This window comes from Heterodontus francisci, chromosome 36 (genome assembly GCF_036365525.1).
Source record: "Heterodontus francisci isolate sHetFra1 chromosome 36, sHetFra1.hap1, whole genome shotgun sequence".
Lineage (NCBI taxonomy): Eukaryota > Metazoa > Chordata > Chondrichthyes > Heterodontiformes > Heterodontidae > Heterodontus > Heterodontus francisci.
The window spans coordinates 36,923,838-36,943,868 of record NC_090406.1 but is presented as its reverse complement, the minus strand read 5'-3'; the positions used below and the strand labels follow the sequence as shown (position 1 = coordinate 36,943,868).

The window sequence follows — 20,031 nt, the reverse complement described above, 5'->3', positions numbered from 1 at the left end:
CATCTCTAAACACCACGCTTGCACCCAGATGATTGCAGTGATGACCAAGTGATACTCAACATCTTACGCTTGACGTGGAATTTACCAGAATTTAATCAGATCTCTCAAACACCTCAGGAGGCTGCACGTACACCTAATTGCTTTGACGTGCAATGGCTTATGCCAACAAACCTGCAGTCAATTTGTGCACAAGATCCCTAAAATAACAATGAGAATGAATGATTAATTAGCTTCAGGTAGTGTTGTTTGGGGGATGAATGTTGGTCAGGACACCTGGAAAACCCCTAGTTTTTCTTCAACTAGTGTCATGGGATCTTTTTAAACACCTAAACAGGCAGACAGGACCTCTTATCCAAAGGTTGACAACTCCAACAATGCAACACACCTTCGGCACCACAGGAGTGTCAATCTAGATCACGAGTTTAAACACTAAAGTACACTTGGAACCCAGCACGTTGTGATCCAAAAATGTGCACCCTCCCTACTGAGGCAAGTTGACGCACTTTAAATGTACACATTATTTTGCACACCATTAATTACCAACAACTTCCATTCTTTCTAAAGTATTCCTTAGCAGAAGCAGCTCTCAAAACAAACACTGGGTTTACAAACAGACAAGGCACATAGTAATATTTCTGATCTGTTAATAGAAACTGACTGCAGTTAAAAAAGTATGAGTGACCTCAGTAAATCACTTCTATTCTTAGGATAAACTGCACTGCAGCACCTTGCTCCGTCTGGTTTCCCTAATCATACATTGTTTGTGCTGCAGACATGCACAAGTGAAGTCGATTTTACATAGTATCTACAGCACAGAAACAGGCCATTCAGCTCAACAGATCCATGCCAATGTTTATACTCCACAAAAGCCAATTCCAACATTCACATTTTTTTTTTCTTAAAGAATTGTGACAGGCAAGTGAGGGAAAAAATTGCAGTGTTGCAATAAATTTTGAGCCCTGCAGTAGTTTTTCTCAGCAGGATGCAGAGCTTTCCATTAGCCTATATTTTTCCACTCAGGTTTTAAGCAGACAAGCTCAAGAATTGTCAAGCGTTTGTCTTACAATTTATTTTCTCCTTCTGTTCTGAAGGTGCTAACATGGTCTGGAATCTGGTTGCATCGACCAACATGTCATCCTACTCTACTGTCAACACTTCCCTCCACCACAATGGTTCCATGCTTCATGTGCACGACTACACTGAGTATCTGCAGCCGATTCAACCATGAGAGCGGCCCCAGACAAGAGTCTTATCCTGCCCTTACCAGACATCCAGTAACCGCTACTGGAAAATGGGTAGGATTTGGAATGCTGGTTGCATTATTAAAAAGTATTTTGTTTCAGGACAGCAAATGTTAAAACAAGTACATTTTTCACTTTTTTTATTTGTAAATTTGAAAGTCAACAGCACAATGATGTGGTTTATAAGACGATGAAATTCCCTCTTATACAAAACGAGGTTAGTGAACTATCAAAATGCCAAGATAAATGTTTTCCATACAATCCTGCTAATTTAGCTGCACATTAAAATTAAATTGCAGAGAACATGACCAACATTTATATAACTGTTCCAATCTCCTCTATGGTCAGAACACAATGGCACATATAATCAATAGAAACTTGAATTCCATTGGCCTCATCGATGCATCTTTGCAACAAACTGCAAATTAAATTCAACAGTGATTGAGAATACACTGTCCAATTGTTAGGCCTGAACCACACACCATCACTTCTCATTTTCCAATATGAGGAAGTTACAGTACTGTGCTGCCAAATTAACTCAAACTCTGCACAACATTTACCAAACTTGCATAATTCCTTCATTTCCATCTGCCGCTACTCTTCTCCATTACAGCACAGTAGTATACCCCAGTATAAATCAAACAGCTTCCTATACCTTGCTCAAGTGGAAATTCTTTGTGCATGAGGCTGACAAGTTTGTATTAATAGGCTATTCCTCCACAGATGGCATCACAGATCTAACTGATCTTGCCCACCTGTCATTCATACACTTGCAGGGGTCACTGAATACTGATCAGGTACAGGAACTGATTTTTCATTCCCCAACGCAGGGTCACTGAGGGCCAAATACAGCACCGTGTTAACTCCCAGCTTAGATCAGGCAGTGTTGAAATTCAACTGTAGGGACTAATGCTGAATGGCTCACTAACCGACTAGCACTTCCAACTGAGCTAACAAAGGATCTCAAGGATGTTGCAGAATGGCACTGCCAAAAAACTGGCATTGCTTTCTTGTACTCACCCATGAAACATCCTAGATGGGAAGGATGTGAAAGATAAAACCAGATCACACTGAGTGTTAACTTGCACTTTATCAAGGTCTTGTCAAAGAAAACCCAGTTTTAAATCTCTCCCTTCCCTTAACCAGTATCTCTCCATGCCTTCTCCAACATTAGAAAACCTAATTTAAATTACATAAAAACAGATTGCAGCTGTAATCATATATTCAAAAACACTATATACTGCACATGCGTCATGAGTCACTAGCTCCAAAACTCCAACATCTGCAACAAATTATATTTGCTTGGAGTTAAACAATGGCATGTTTTTAAAGAAAAGAAAAAGAAACTGGATTATACTTATTCGGAACGTTGGCAAGTAGTTGCAGGATGCCACAGAGAAATAAAGAAATTAGAAACCAATTAAAGAGCAAGAGGAGGGCTTATAGTGACGATAAAAATGATGAAAATGTTAAGGAGAATGTGAGATAATAAGCAAAGTGGTTAAGAGCAGGATAAGGAAAACCATGAGAGAGCATGAGGAAAAAAAAAGCACCAAAAGGAACAGTCAACTATTTTACTAGTATATCAGTTAAAAAATAGAATCATTAAAACCAAGGTTAGGCCTAAGAGAAGAGGATCATCAATTTGTAAATGGCAGAAGTATTTAATAAGCAATTTAGTAAAGAAAAGGGTATCAGAGAAGTGAGTCCTGAAATGATCGAGAGAGAATTTAGTAAAATTTTACAAACTTACTAAGGCTAAAAGGAGACTAAGTGCAATCATCTGAAAGGATAAATTCTAGGATAATGAAGATGAGGCAAGAAATTGCTAAGGCCCTCAAAATTACATTTCAGGACTTTATTGAGTGTGCATGTGTCCCGCAGGACTGGAGGTATGGTTGGTAAGTATAGTATCAATTTTTTAAAATGCAGAGAGGGGTAATCTAGGTAATTACAAGTTAGCTATCTTAACACCTGTGGAAGGAAAAATTTTAGAGTCTTCAATTTGAAATTACCACCGATCTAGATAAAAAGACTATAGCTAGAAGTTGCCCAGCATGGATTCCAAAGGGACAATCAGACCTGAGAAACCTCTTTTTTATGCAGAGAGAACAGATATGGTAGATGGGGGAAATGCAGTGGATGTAGTGTGCATGACTTTTAAGACATGGAAAATTATGAGAGCAGATTAAGGGATATGGAATTTGGGGAGAGGATGAAAAACCAGATTAAAAATTGGTTGGAATGTAAAAAAACAGAAAGTGGGAGGCAAAGGGATACTTTGCAAGTGGTCGGCAGAAGATAGTGGAGTCTGAGTTCACTTCTGTTGACCGTGTATTTGGATATACCCAAGAGGGACTGGTGCTGAAATTTGCAGGAGATACCAAAACAAAAAGCTGAAGGAAGCTGCAAAAGGGTATTGATAAGATGGCAGGTGGAATTTAATGTTTGTAAGTGTGAGGTAATACATTCTGCTGAACAAAAAACAGGACTTATAGTCTGAATTGAAGTAGGCCTGGTGTTGTGGAAGAGCAGAGGCATTTGGGAGTACAGGTTCACTGGACATTAACAGCAGCACCTCAAGTTGATAAAGCCATAAAATAGAAGCAATGAATTTTTAGGCTTATCACAAGTATACAATTTAAAAAATAAGAGGTAATGATAAAAGACCCAAATCTTTAGTTAGGATGAGGAGCTTTTAAATAAAGTACGATGCAGATTCACCAGGAAGCTGTCTTGTACGAGGAAATACAAATACCAAAGACTTGAAAATAGGGCCTTTATTGTCAGACAAATGGTGATTATGAGACAATATGATAGAAGTGTTTGAGATGGTATAAGGTAGACAGTAGTTATTTCCATTAGTTGAGGGGCCTAGAACAAGAGGTCATCGATACAAGATTAAACACAAGAGATTTATAGAGTCAGAGAGATACAGCACTGAAACAGGCTCTTCAGCCCACCGAGTCTGTGCCGACCATCAACCACCCATTTATTCTAATCCTACATTAATCCCACATTCACTCAATCCTCCTACCACCTACCTACACTAAGGGCAATTTACAATGGGCAATTTACAATGGGCAATTTACCTATCAACCTGCAAGTCTTTGGCTCTGGGAGGAAACCGGAGCACCCGGTGGAAACCCACGCGGTCACAGGGAGAACTTGCAAACTCCACACAGGCAGTAACCAGAACCGAACCCGGGTCGCTGGAGCTGTGAGGCTGCAGTGCTAACCACTGCGCCACACAGTGAACAGAGAACAGGAGAAAAATTCTATACAAAGAGTTGTGAAGTTAGTGGTTGAGGCAGAAACTGTCAACATTAAAAATTAGATTGGACAAGTTTTTTTTCTTTTCTTAGGATGTGTGCATACTGACAAGACCAGCATTTATTGCCCATTCCTAAATGCCCTTGAGCAGGTGGTGGTGAGCCGCCTTCTTGAACCGCTGAGTCCATGTGGTGTAGGAACACACAGTACTGTTAGGGAGGAAGCTCCAGGATTTTGACCCAGTGGCAATGAAGAAATGGCGATATAGTTCCAAGTCAGAATGGTGTGGGACTTGGAGGAGATCTTGCGGGTGGTGATGTTCCCATGCGTCTACAGCCCTTGTTCTTCATGGTCAGGGGTCAGCAAATTTTTTTTTTTAACCTGAAGAGCCATTTAAAATAAAAATTTGTGGAATTTGCTGCAAAATGAATTTTCGGCATTTTTAAACTGAACGTGGCAAATTGCAAAGTATCTCTGGTAGAATGCATAATTTGCATATATAATAAATATATGTATTTTATCTATGCATTAATAGAAAAGAATCAAAACTAAAGTAGACCTAACATTGAATTATCAATTTCTAAAACTATAATTTTGTCAAAGTCATCTTTGAAACCAGCTATAACTTAAGATGCATACAATTATTTCAACTATTGAACTATTGATACACGTGATAAAAAAAGCTTCTAAAAGCATATTAATAATTTATTGTCTCAGCTATACTAGAAACAATAATGGTTGCAACTGGAAAAGGTTGGGAGCTGCAAATGACATAGAAACAGATAAAATAGGAGCAGGAGTAGGCCATTCGGCCCTTAGAGCCTGCACCGCCCATTCAATACGATCATGGCTGATCATCCAAACTCAGTACCCTGTTCCCGCTTTCTCCCTGTATCCCTTGATCCCTTTAGCCCTAAGACATATTGAAGAGTTGCATGCGGCTCAGGAGCAGCAGGTTGCAGACCTCTGTTCTAGGTGGTACAGGTCGCGGGTTTGGAAGGTGTTGTTTAAGTAGTCTTGGTAAGTTGATGTGCATCTTGTAGATGGCACACACTGCTGTCACTGTGTGCCAGTGTTGGAAGGAGTGAGTATTTAAGGTGGTGGATGGGGTGCCAATCAAGCAGGCTGCTTTGTCCTGGATGCTGTCAAGCTTCTTGAGTGTTGTTGGAGCTGCACTCAGGCGGACAAGTGGAGAGTATTCAATCACACTCCTGACTTATGCCTTGTAGATGGTGGATAGGCTTTGGGGAGTCAGGCGGTGAGTTACTCACTGCAGAATTCCCAACCTCTCACCTGCTCTTGTAGCCAAAGTATTTATATGGCTGGTCCAGTTAAGTTTCTAGTCAATGGTAACCCCCCAAGATGTTGATGGTGGGGGATTTGGTGATGGTAATGTTGCTGAATATCAAGAGGAGATGGTTAGATTCTCTTTTGTTGGAGTTGGTCATTGCCTGACTCTTGTGTGGCATGAATGTCACTTTCCACTTATCAGGGCGGCACAGCGGCGCAGTGATTAGCACCGCAGCCTCACAGCTCCAGCGACCCAGGTTCAATTCTGGGTACTGCCTGTGTGGAGTTTGCAAGTTCTCCCTGTGTCTGCGTGGGTTTCCTCCAGGTGTTCCGGTTTCCTCCCACATGCCAAAGACTTGCAGGTTGATAGGTAAATTGGTCATTATAAATTGCCCCTCGTATAGGTAGGTGGTAGGGAAATATAGGGACAGGTGGGGATGTGGTAGGAATATGGAATTAGTGTAGGATTAGTATAAATGGGTGGTTGATGGTCGACACAGACTCGGTGGGCCGAAGGGCCTGTTTCAGTGCTGTATCTCTCAACTCAACTCAACTAAGCCCGAGCCTGAATGTCGTCCAGGTCTCACTGCATACAGGCGTGGACTGCTTCAGTTTCTGAGGAGCTGCAAATGGTTTTGAACATTGTACAATCAATCAGCGAACATCCCCATTTCTGACCTTATGTTGGAATGAAGGTCATTGACGAAGCAGTTGAAGATGGTTGAGCTTAGGACACTACCTTGAGCAACTCCTGCAGCAATGTCCTGGGGCTCCAACAACCACAACCATCTTCCTAGGTGCTAGATATGACTCCAACCAGTGGAGAGTTTCCCCTCCAATTCCCATTGACTTGAATTTCGTTAGGATTCCTTGCTGCCACACTCGGTCAAATGCTGCCTTGATGTCAAGGACAGTCACTCCCACCTCACCTCTGGAATTCAAGCCTTTTGTCCATGTTTGGACCAAGGCTGTAATGAGGTCTGGAGTTGAGCTGGAACTCAAACTGAGCATTGGTGAACAGATTATTGCTGAGTAATGTTCTGAATGCTCTGAAACACATCCTATAAAATCAATGTTTGTGGTATTTAACAAATTTCCCATTTTGCTTGCATCATTTATGGCCTATTCTGGGGTCATTAGTTCAAGCTTGCTCAAACTTCCGATATGCTATGGTGGGTCGATATGGCTTACATGAAAGTTAATCAATTCTTCTGTGTTCAAACACAGAGTCAACCAAATCCTGCAAAAACTAGTAAGTGATTTATCAAGGCTACAACTTCTGGGTTTTATACTCAAAGGAAGTTGTCACAAGTGTGGTTACAGGGTTACGCTGGCACTGTGATAGATCTGTCAATTTTTACATTTTTAATGCACCTTTATAGGATTATGATAGCTGGCCAGCTTGTGGCCTCCTTAATTACTACTTGCTAAAAAGGAGCCCATCTATATGTACATGAAATGCACACAATTTGAGGATCATGTGCCTATGTCACTTCAATGGTCATGAATCACCTCTCTGTCGAGATGGACTGCTTAACTAGTGTTGGACACAAAGTTCACCCAGGTGATAGAAACAGTTAACATCAATGTCCAGGCTACAAGAAAGAGGCAGAGCCAATATTTTGAGTTTGCTGGTTGACCAGTCTGTTGTAGCAGACATTTCAGCCAGGATATTTGATGGTGTTGACTGACAGCTCTATATTCAGAGTCCACTTGAGAAAATAATTGGAGCCTTTTCTTGATTTCACAGTCACCTCCTTGGTACACTGTTGCACGGTTCACGGTAATGGAGGATTTTAGTTTCATGCAACATGTAACACTTTTCTTCATAAACATGTTAAGTTACAAAAATGACTGATTTCTGTATTTTTTTTGAAATGGGGAGAGTGAATTAAGGTAATATAAAAGCAAAATACTGCAGATGCTGGAAATCTGAAATAAAAACAAGAAATGTTGGAAATACTCAGCAGGTCTGGCAGCATCTGTGCAGAGAGGAGCACAGCTAACATTTCAGGTCAGTGACCCTTCTTCAGAACTGAAAAATATTAGAAATGTAAAATATTTTAAGTAAAGCAGGGGGTGGGGCAAGAGATAACAAAACAGAAGATGTTGATAGGACAAGGTCACAGAGAATAACTGATCAGAAGGTCATGGAACAAAGGCAAACGGTATGTTAATAGTGTGCTGAAAGACAAAGCGTTAGTACAGAGAGGGTGTGAACAGACAGTAAAGCACAAAGCACTCCAAGCACAAACATTAAAAAAAAATTTAAAAACACAAAGAGTGGGTAGGCACAGCAGAAACAAACTAAACATACTAAAAAACCTAAAATAAAATAACCAAATAAAAAATAAACATAAAAAGGGGGACCCATCATACTCTGAAATTATTGAATTCAATGTTCAGTCCAGCGGGCTTCAGCGTGCCTAATCGGTAAATGAGATGTTGTTCCTGGAGCTTGCGTTGATGCTCACTGGAACACTGCAGCAATCCCAGGATAGAGGTGTGAGCATGAGAGCAGGGGGGAGTGAATTAAGCAAAGTTTTGCAACCTAGTGAAACCTGCACGGCTTGTTCATATTTCTCTTAAACCTTACTTAATAAACCTGATTCAATATTTAACCTGAGATATAGTGTCAAGAATTATTTACTCATCGTTCTGAGGAGTCAGGAATTTATAGTCAGAATCTATATTATCTTCAGCTCTTAGCTTATTGGTGAAGTGATTCATTGTGCAACCTGCAGCTTGCTACCAGATTACTTCAGGCAAAAGGTCAGATTATGGCTCACAGGAAGTGTAGTTTTGCCTGTGGAAGTAGTTTTTCACTTTGGGCATGAGCGAAAGTATCTGGAGAACACCTGAATTGGCATGATGTCACAGCTCCTCAGCCAGAGAGAGAAAAAAAAGATTCTCCATCCCTCTTCGATCCCTTGTCCTTCTTCTGAAGGTGGTGGACTCCAGCTGAGATACAATTTCAGAGGCACCAGCAGTCAGAGTTATACAGCACAGAAACAGTGCTCATCTAAATATTTCTTAAATGTTGTGAGGGTTCCTGCCTCTACCAACCCTTCAGACAGTGCATTCCAAATTGCAACCACCCTCTGGGTGAAAATTCTTTTCCTCAAATCTCCTCTAAACCTCCTGTCCCTTACCTTAAATCTATGCCCCCTGCTACAGGATCTCATTCAAGGATCACTTATTTGTCAGTCAAGACAATGAGCTTTGATTTACCACTGGACTATCACAGCCAAGACCTATCTTGTCCACATGCACACTTTCCAGTAAGGATTGGTGGATAGTGATGAGGAGAGGGAGACCGTTTCCTGGCTTAGAGATAGCATAGTCAGTTGCAGTAAACCAACAACTGCTCTCGCTGATATCTCTTGCTCCAGATAGATCTGCAATCAAATTTGGGTTTTCTTGCCTGTACACAGTAAATAAGGGTGTGCTTTTAGCCACTAGGTGGCTCTGATGAATAGCCAAGGCATCTTAATGATGTGTTTATATTATTAGTTTGATGCCAACAATTTACATGTACCTCTGGTGCTGTCAGCACATTCTTAACAAAAAGGAGGAAACCTTTAAACCTCCAAACCTATCTACAATCTGACTTCTTGTGCTTCTGTCAGACACAGCAAAAAAAAAGGGCCTCCGTCCTACTGTTCATTTTCTACAAGTTGCAAATCGCTGCACTTACCAACAAAAGTAAAAAGCTTCCTCTTCACCAGAGTTTGATGTAGAGGAAGGAAGGGAGAGGGAGAGGGAGACAAGAAAAACAAACACTGGGGGAGGGGAAGGAATAAACTGAAGTGAAACCATTGTATTTCTAACTACATCCATTTGGAACTGTGGGATGTTTCCTTTGAAAAGCCGACACATGGCACTTTCACAATGGGACAGCCAGGATGTGCTTCATGCGGAAATTTCCTCAACGTTCAAAGATCACACACAAACTAGAGCTACTTGCTCTGAGCAGCTGTGCCATTTTCCTCCCAGTTTTTGAAATAACCTTTCCTGGCCAACAACCTTACCACCAGAATGAAATGTTTGCAATGAATCAGGCTTTTAGAAAGAGATCCGTTACCAAGGAAACAGATTCCAGACTGTCCAACAGCAGGCATTCTGAGAATCTCAGAAAGCACAGCGTATTTATCAGATAGAAATGGACTCTGTGCAAAGCCGAAGAATAACACACCGTGCTCTAAATTCAACATACTGGCCTCCAGTTAATGGACACCCCCCCTCTGGCTGGACACAAGACAAAATAAAAAAAACGAATCCTGAAGTGAATTTTAATTAGTTAACAACTTCAAGCTCAGTACTCATTTATGCAATTTTTACATTCCACTTAGTGGGATTGTAGGGCCACCAGCTCTCAAGGGAGATCATGAACAACACTGTGGCTACCTCAGTACTCTTGCTTGATTTGCTAAGACCAACCATCGGAAAGACAAATTTTTCTGAGGTTCCAGCTGCTGCAAGAAACCTAAATGGTGGAAATCAATGGCCCAACACCTTATTAAGATGCAATATAAAAATTATTCTAATGACCATAGTATTTAAATCTGGGCTTTTAGCAACACAATTGTCTGTGGCAGGCTGGCACAATTTTCATCCACTTGTGCACTGATATGACTGCTGCTTAAAGCATCTCATAATGGGACTAGAATTGATCGCTATCATTTTAGCAACATGCTTCACCATTCCTTCATATCCCAAAAGTTATATCCTGTAACAGTGACTACACTTAAATACTTCATTGGCTGTAAAGTTTTTTGGGACATCCTAAGGTTACGAAATGTGTGATTTAAACCTAAGTGTTCCTTTTATAAGTGGTTTATTTTAGGATATCAGAGTGGTACTTTCCCAGAGAGATCGCTCAAAAGCAAAAATAAATTAGCTAATAAAATAAATTTTCTATGCTCTTAAATTGCAACAGTACCATGACATTTTAATTACCACAAACATTATTTGCCAGTCGCCACCTCTTCCTGCCCACTTGATTCTGATAATGGTTACCAGTAATGACCTGTGTTACATAATGTTCACTCTCCACCATTTAAATGTACAGCTGTTTAGAGCATGATATTTAAAGTGCCAGTGAACAGAGCACAAGTTACAATCAGACAGGTGAGAAGAATATGTCCTGCACGTAGTGGTCCCAATACCACAAAAATGTATCCGTACATTTAGGCTAAGGGCTCCCAAATCAGGGGAAACATCCCTATCCCATTGGACAGCTGACTGGGGTTGTACATATTTGGTTTCTTACCTTTCTTTTAGCTTATCAGAGAGCTCCTCCAGAATTTGTACAGCTTGTCTGTGATAATCAAGTTGTGCCTCCACCAGGGCTGACATTTGACTGACCTGCTCGATCTGTAAGAAAATTCATATTTGGTTTAGGCTATTTTAAAGTATGTAGAAATTTGATATCAATAGGTGACATAATCCCCCATAAAGTGAATGTCTCCCATCCTGAGAGGCACATCTGTCCAATATTCATTTACAGAGGCAAGACTGATTCATGTCTAAACTCTTTTACATTTATAAATTCTGCTGAGCTTCAGAATCGGTTCAGGATCAACAAAAACACACCAGGGCACTTTTCTACCGAGGCCAATACAGTGCATTTGGGAACCTGTATAAGTTTGCCTCTCCCATCCTTATGTTGGGTATTCCCTCCTTCACTGTCATATTCCAACTTAATATGTGAAAAATAAAGGTATGGGACAGATTTATTTAGTCCCAATGCACTCTACAGCACTCAAGTATCGTGCTGAGGAAATGCTGCGGTTAGGAATTGCAGTCCCTTGCATGAGAGGTTAAAATGAGGTTCTGTCTGCCCATTAAATATGGCATTTCAAGGAGGGATCCTATTGTCCTGATCAACATTCCTCCCTCCACCAATATCACCAAAATCACAGACTAACTGTTGATTCATCCCATCGGGATTTTGCTGCTGCACCATGGCTGCTATGTTTGCCAACATAACAAGCACTGAAGTCCAAAAGTGGTGCATTGCGTCAAATGCTTTGGCACATTTCAATGACATATAATTCTATATCAATCTAAGTTATTTCTTCTTCTAATAGACACAAACAGAACATGGGTTCACACATGAAAGATGAGGTAGGAACATTAAGGAAGGGAGGAAACAACAGAAAGAAGATTCAGTGACAGGATTTCAGGAGTTTACATGGGTATTTTTCAGTATCCAGCAGCACAAACAGGGCAACTTATGTTTTGTGTGTGACTCATCTTCAGAACTTGGATGTTTAAATTATCCCTTGGCTGAGCCCCTCGATGAAGCAATCTGCAGGATTAGAACATTCCAAATCGGGGAAGAACCAAACATTCATTCTGCCCTGACCAACACTGCAACCCTGGATTGGTTGTCAGTAAAATTGTAAAAACTGCTGTTGAGCATAGCCAAAAGAATCTTATGTTGTTATAGAAATGAAGTTAGATTCATTATAAATCTAACCAACCCTTCAATGAGAGCTTGGCAAATGTTCTCAGTGCAGTCAGTAAAGCCTCAGTTAATTACTGTAATGTTCTACACACACTTATTTTATACTACTTGCATTGGATGATTGTATGAAGCAACACTTACTCCATTTCCATCACATATAAACCAGAAGTACAATCCTAGGAGGTATAATGGTACATTTACGAGTTCAATATTCACAAGTAAACCAGTAAAAGCGTTTTTATTTCACAACATCTGTCATCATTTTTCCCTTTCCTTGCCTTTCCATCAAAAGACACAGACCTTTGCTGAGATTGTTATGTTAGCAAAAAAGGAGTGTGTTGGCAGGTTATTTGACTAGGAGCATCACAGCTGCGTCTAATTTTCTGCTTTAATAATAAGCTATGCATGTGCAATTTCGAGCAGTGCCACTGGATAGTGATCTTAATACTGACTTTTTCCATTTAGCCCATGTGTACTGAAGCCTTACAGCTGAAATGAACAAACTCATAATAAAAATCAAATTGGGAACATTCCTGGTCTTTGTATGATGCAGAATGGCATCGAGTGGTGCCTTTACTAAGCCACTAGGAGTCTTCCAAACACAATGTTTTGCGAACTAATGCCTTCACCATAACACATAATCCTGTCACCGATATTCAAAGCCATATTATTTATTCCAAATCATGAATACTGCATCATAAACATACAGAAAAAAGAGAGAACAGAGTAGCTGGAGTTATGAGATCATTCTTACATCAGTTTCTAAAAGATTATACATGCTAGTTTCTGCCACATCTTTGGACTCATCGAATTTCTCCATGGCTTGTCTAATCTCCTCTTCAGGGATTTTACCCTGTCGCTTCTTCTTGTAGTCATAGTCCAGGCGCCGACCCTCCAATTTCTTCAAGTGATGCTACAATTGCAAAATGAATATGTAATATGCATTAATCTCAAACATTCTTATATAGTTTTTCTGTTTCTTTTCTCCTGAAGACTCTTGCATTGATACTCTTACTCTGCATAGTTCTACTAGTGCCAACAATCCTCAGGATCTTACCCATTTAATCATTCTTGTTATGCGAACCCAGATATTGAGTGTTACAGGCTATTGGACTTTTGGGGAGACATAACTGAGCACAACACTGTTGTTACCAGATAGCTTCACCTGCGCTCCTTCCCCCATGGGGCCATTAGAGAGTAATCGGGAGTAATTTTTCCCCTCTCTCTCACAGGAGCACTGAGGCCAATTGTAGCACCCCAAATGACATCAGGTACCTCAGCACAGACCAGGATTAAACCTGTAGCCTTCTGGTTTACATAGCCTAGTAACACCAACACAGTATATAAACTCTTTAAGCTACATAGGAAGCATTTTCAATTCGTTACCATGCAGTCAAATGCTTTTTGATAAATCATATTTGTCTTGTCCCTTAAGCTGTTCAGTGTTAACTCTTCAGTAGGACAGTTCATGGGGAATGAATGTGTCTCAACATTAAAGTCACTATTATTCCATGGTCAGCTGATGTAACAGACAAGTTTTCTTTAATATGCTGTGGTTGGCAGCCAGACCAATAAAATTCGATCAACATGGACAATTTAATATGACTGTCAACATTGGAACTCCAAATCAGTCTATTTGGGAGATGCTGTGATTGTATATCAAGGCTTTGCTCAGGATCGGAAAGCAGAACACAGTCAAGAATATTTTAGTCATGTTCAAGGGCCACAACTTCCATCTTTCTCCTCCGTTTCCTCTGCAATTACATGGTATCTGCTTCCCTTTCATTTAGGTCACCTTTAAGTTATAAAGCATTGGGTGACAGTTAGAGAAGCTACTCCTGAACTTTTGGCAAAGCTGTTTCTCGGCCCGTTTCAAAGAGGTGCATGCAAAACTGACTGTGGGGGAGCAAAAGCATCTTTCCTCTACTCGTACGTTTTCCCCAATAACACAGCAGGATCACATATGCAATGAATGAGTCACAAACCCATTCTCTACTCACTGTTCCACCATAAAGTACAGCACATCAGTGATTTGGCTTTATATTTCACCATTAAATGCTTTGTTGGCCGACTGCATCAGCACCAAAAGATAATTTTGAGGAGCATCGGACTAGGAGCTCCTTGACCCTGTACCACCATTCAGTTAGATCACTGCTGATTTGCACCTCAATCTCATTTACTTGCCTTTTCTCCAATTCTCTTGATAGTCTTTCTAACAAAAATCTATTGATCTCAGTCCGGAAAATTTCAATTGACCCGCTGAAGCATTACTTTGCCAATTCTGCCTGCCTTGGAGATGCCCTGTTGACCCCAGCATATCTCCAGTCCCAGAATCATGAACATATGGGGGGCTTCCCAGCCTCTAGTGAGGTGTCATGCCAGAATAGGAGCCTGCCACATTGAGAGAAAGAAGCAGACTGCTAGCTTCCCAAATAGAATTTTTTTTTACTTCAATGGGGCTAGTGCATGGCAGTGGTCTTCAGTTTTTGCAGAGACCATCTCTGCCGATCCCGGATAGCTGGGATCTAACAGGTGGCCTGTGTTCAACACCTGAAGACAGCAATGGCAGGAAACAGCAGACACCATGTTTTTCCTCATTTGCATCTCTATCATGCAATTCCCCAACAAAACAGCTACTTTATCCCATCCTAGAGGTACAGTTTATTAACCTACCTTATGCAAGACTCATTTTAAACACTAAGTGCAAAAAGCAACAAATATTCCATGGGTTTCTACCTTAGGCATTACTGGCTTACTTGATAGAGAAACAGGTGTACAGGCAACCCTTACTTGTAAGAACTTAGGATTGACATTTAGTTCTTATCGTGGGTTCACTGAACTTGGGTTTAATGACTATGTGACAGAATCTCTATTGTTCTGTTGACAAACTTTGAATGCGGTCTCATCTTAGATCACATCTGCTGGTTTAAACTGATGATCTCATTAATGTAAATAAGGGGTTTTCCTGTGGCTTAAAGAACTGGCATGTTTAATTATACAAATTATCTATTTGAATTAGACCTACAAATTACTTTCCCCTTTATTCACAATTCATCAATTATGCTCGAGAGTGAATTGCGCTAGAGTTCGTTTCTGGTTTGAAGGATTGATCAATACTGACATGTCCAAAACCTGCTCAGATTTCCCAGTGATTTGTTAGCTAGTGCCATCACTCTGCATTTGTACAAAATCAGTTTGGATAATTTTGCACAATAACAAATGTTTATTAATACCCCTTTGGAAAAGAACAATTTGAGGCATCATTACATATTTTTCCTCTCTAGCCCTGCTGAATTTTGTCCTTCACGATCCAAAGTGCAGAAGGTTCCATTTGCACAGCTATATTTGCACGAGGTCTGAATCCACCAATAGGAACCATCTTGGCGCGACATTATATATGGTTGTGAATCTGTCCATAATTTCACCTCGGATGGAAGAAATTTATAATTCTCCTTTTGTATTGAGAAAGTTATATTCACTTCTCAAGCATGGTCCTCATACACTTAAATTCACATTGTTACGCCAATGTGTTTTGTTGAATGTTAATATTCTTTAATCCATTGACTGGAAATCTGAAATTACATATTTTTTAACGACATTTTTAAAAAGATAAGCTGCCAGCAAAGTCATCCTTTCAGCTTAAAGTGATCACCTAGTTTACTACACTGTATCCTACATTGCAAAGGATTTTGAGGAGGGAGACAAAATGTCTGCATTTCCCAGCAAGACCCAAGACCTTTAAAGGAACGACCTGCTCTTTGCAGCAAGCAGAAAAATACTGCTAACTGCTATGTTTGAATCACTGAGTCACTGTCATATGACAAGCCCCTCCCTATTTGTGGTTTTAAGCTGGTGTTTTTTCTGCAGCAGAGGAGAAGCAACTGGACTCTGACCTGAGCAGACCCTAAGTGCGGGTCCCTCTCTCTTGCTCCCCATTCCAGCTTGAAAGCTTTTAAATCCTGCTTGTTGACTGACCATCTTTGCATACTCCGGCTTCAATCAGAAACCACACTGGAGGAAATCATCCGCATTGCTGTCTCCAAGAGACTCACCAAACCGATCATTTACCTCTTCAAACTAAAAGCCTCAGGACCACTGAATGCAGCTAGAAGCCAGCCAAATCACTAAACGCCACAGACTGTATACCTTTTTTATGAATTCCAACTCAACCAATCTACCTTTTCCCACTCTAACCCTTTTGTGTGTGTAAATCTCTGGTGTGTGTGAGAGTGTGAAAGTTGGTGTGTTATTATGTTATTAGTTTAGGTTCAAGAAAGTTAACCTCTTTCTTTGTTAATTCAAAACACCTGTCCAATTGCTTACTTGCGATGATCATAACAAGAACCAATCAAACACCTGCTGAATTGGCCAGTACATTCATTTTAAGAAAGAATTAAACCTGTTATGGTCGAACAAGGAAGGAAAAGAGGAAAGTCCTTCAACCCCTCCTCACTTGACTGCAAAAACACGACCGTAACAAAATCAAATGTAAATGTGTAGGAACTTGGCTAAAAACATACCAAGCCACTGGTATTAGATCGGACAGTCTTGGCAGTTTTAAATTTAGCTTTTGTCTGGTTGCACAAAATCTGTGCTACTGAAATATAATTATGTTAATTAAGAAATTGCATGGGGCAATGCTTAGTTCAATAAAGGAAACAAACTATCTGGGAGCTACCTAGAAGTGTTGGTTTTGGCACCTATGAATGCTGACATAGCAAAAGACTATTTCCAAAAGGTGAAGAGATTTGTAAATGACTTTCCTATGAGAAGTTTATATCCAAGTGGAAACATGGAATTTTCAATATCAGGAACCATATTTGTGGAACAGCCATGAACAAACTAACTCAGAAGATGTGCTTAAACCCATTTAGGGCAATGTCAAATACAAATATTCACTATCAGCCGACTGACTCCCACAGCTATCTCGACAGTATCCCATAACCTGCTTCCTCCAAGGATACCATTCCATTCCCCCAGTTTCTCCTTACATGTTGCAATCTGTTCTGACGATGCTACCTTCCATACCAGCATTTCCGATATGTCTTCCTTTTTCCTCAACCGAGGACTTCCCCCCACCCCCCACAACACCATGGTTGACGGGGCCCTCGACCATGTCTGCTCCATTTCCTGCACTTCTGCTCTCAACCCTTCCCCTCCCTCCCACAACCATGATAGGGTTCTTCTTGTCCAAAGCTTGCACCCCAGCAGCCTCCATAATCAATGGATTATTCACCATCATTTCTGCCACCTCCAGTACGGTGCTAGCACCAAACAGATCTTCTTCCCCTCCCCTCTCCTTTCAGCATTCTGAAGGGACTGTTCCCTCCCAGGCACCCTCGTCTCCTCCTCAGACACCCCCAACATCCCCTCTGCTTCCTATGGCACCTTGCCATGCAAGCTCTGCAGATGCAACACTTGCCCTTTTACTTGCTTTGTCCGAGGCCCCAAACACTCTTTCCAGGTGTAACAGCAATTTACGTGTACTTCTTTCAATTTAGCACACTGCATTCGCTGCTCACAATGCAGGCTGCTCTGCACTGGGAAGACCAAACACAGATTGGATAACCGCTTTGCAGAACACTCCGGTCAGTTTGCAAGCATGATACCAAGATTCTGGTCGCCTGTCATTTTATTTCACTACCTTGCTCTCATGGTGACCACTCTGTCCTCGGCTACCTGCAGTCTTCTGCTGAAGTTCAACAAGCTTGAGGAACAGCATCTCATCTTTTGATTGGGAACTCTACAAGCTTCTAGAGTCAACATTAAGGTCATCAATTTCAGACCGTAATGTCTGCCCCCATTTTATATCCTTTATCTTTGCACATTTTGGTCTCAGTCTTGTTTTTCCTTCATTTTTGCTTTTGGATAGCAGCTATTCATTATTCTTCCATTCAGACCTCTTCTAGATACATCTTTTGTTTCTTTGCTTGTTTCTTTACTTGTCCCATTACCACTCCCTTTAGCCTTGCTCCACTAACTTTTTGTCATTTAATCTCTCCTGTCTTCCATCCTACCATAGACCTTCCCTTTTGTTCTTTTTCCACCCTCCCCCCCCCACCCCCTTTCACTTGCTTCAAACCCATTACATTTCTAACTTTTTCCCATTGTGAGGAAAGGTCATCGACCTGAAACATTAACTACGTTTCTCTCTCCACAGATAGTGCCTGTCATGCTGAGTATTTGCAGCATTTTGCTTTCATATTAGGGCTTTACCATTGCTTGCGTTATACATGTATTGTAATTTTTGCATGTGTTATTTGTCCTGTTTCTCGCTATTTGTTTGTCCACAAAACTCTGGTCTATGTGACTTCAAACATTGTAAAGAGAATTTACAAGGTGGTTCGCCTCTATGATGCAGGGAGAGCATCAAAAAGGTATGAATTCTACCTCTCAGGTGACAAAATGTGCTTAATGCATTAATGGCCTCTACACCCATACTATAACAAACATCAAGAGAATCTTTTAATGGGATCAGGGTAAAAGATCCAAAGTTACAGTGAAGTTCAATTGTACCCATAAACCACTGAAGCCCAACAGACAAAATAACTATTCCAAAATAGATTGTAGTGTTTCTTCTGGGGTGGGGGTTGGGAGGGAAAAGAGATGACAGTACGGCAATTATTTACCTATAGATAACCCTTTACCTGAATTTCTTTGAAATCTTTATCACATAGACTTTGTAATGGGTCAATAAAGTTCTGTTTGACTTCAATATCCAGGGAGTCTTTAACCTCAGCCATCCGCTTCATCGATTCGCCAACATCAATGAGAGCACCTCCTTAAGTCAGAAAATGTGAATTCAAGAATTAACTGAAATACATAAAACTGAAAGGATCGCCACTTCAGTGGATGACAAAACCAGTTCCAACCCTGCACCAAAATACTTTCCCTCCTCCCTTGATGGGGTTGACTCATGCTGGGATACTACTTGCCCTCAAATATTTCAGAGCGTGTATCCTTCCAGCAAGGCCTTGAACAATGAATTCAACTGTGACAGGCATGACAGTTGAGTGCAATTCTGCCCTAATTTGACTTCTGCACAAGCACACTTCCCATCAGGGTCACTGGCTAACAAGGAGTGAGAGCTCTGGCTGAATTTCACCATCCCTTGTGGAGGGGTACTGTAAATTTAGAACTCCCACTGCTACCAGCTAAAGTTAGCTATTTTGGCGCAACCCAGGAATCTGGCTTGAGACATTTCTGGTCTGTGTATCTCAGTTTCATAATGGATGGTGCTTTCAGTAATTGAGCCACCAGAACAGCGCACAAAACTGGTTATTGACAATCAGCTCTGCCGTTTCAGCATTGTGCATGTCTAAGGACAAAAAAAATTGTTGTATAAAACTCAAAGTGCATTATTTGGACTGTATAGAGATGCCAGTGAGGGAATCTCTGAGCTCACAGTGGTCTACAACTTCGAAAACAAAAATAAACCCAAAAATTAGTTAGGAAGAAAAAAAGCTTACTGTTAAATTACTCAACAAAAGTTACTCTAGGAACTAACATTCCTTCTAGAAGCTTGCATACAAAAGCCTCGTTCCTTTTTTCTGCTGAGTATCCCACATTAGGAAGAATAAGTTCTCATTATAAAGTGAAATAATCTGTTTCTTTTTAAAAATGGCATGATAGTTCTTTTAGTGCATTTTCTATTCTTACCCTTTTGTTCAGTTTCCCCACACACCTAGCTAACAGCGCAACCAGCAAGTTCCCTCCAGGCTTCATTCAACACTGTTCTGGAACTAGTTTCTAGGA

At 40.7% G+C, this 20,031-nt stretch overlaps 1 protein-coding gene across 2 annotated transcripts in view; it reads right to left on the bottom strand.

Moving 5' to 3' along the window:
* Positions 1–20,031, bottom strand: part of LOC137351752 (endophilin-A2-like) — a 151,239-nt gene that overhangs the window by 12,386 nt on the left and 118,822 nt on the right. For both annotated transcript variants that reach the window (XM_068016547.1, XM_068016546.1), the window contains exons 5-7: positions 18,924–19,057; positions 13,031–13,189; positions 11,077–11,180 (exon numbers count right to left, since the gene is read on the bottom strand). In XM_068016547.1, coding sequence (XP_067872648.1) covers positions 11,077–11,180; positions 13,031–13,189; positions 18,924–19,057 — 397 coding nt within the window. The remainder of the gene's footprint in view (positions 1–11,076; positions 11,181–13,030; positions 13,190–18,923; positions 19,058–20,031) is intronic.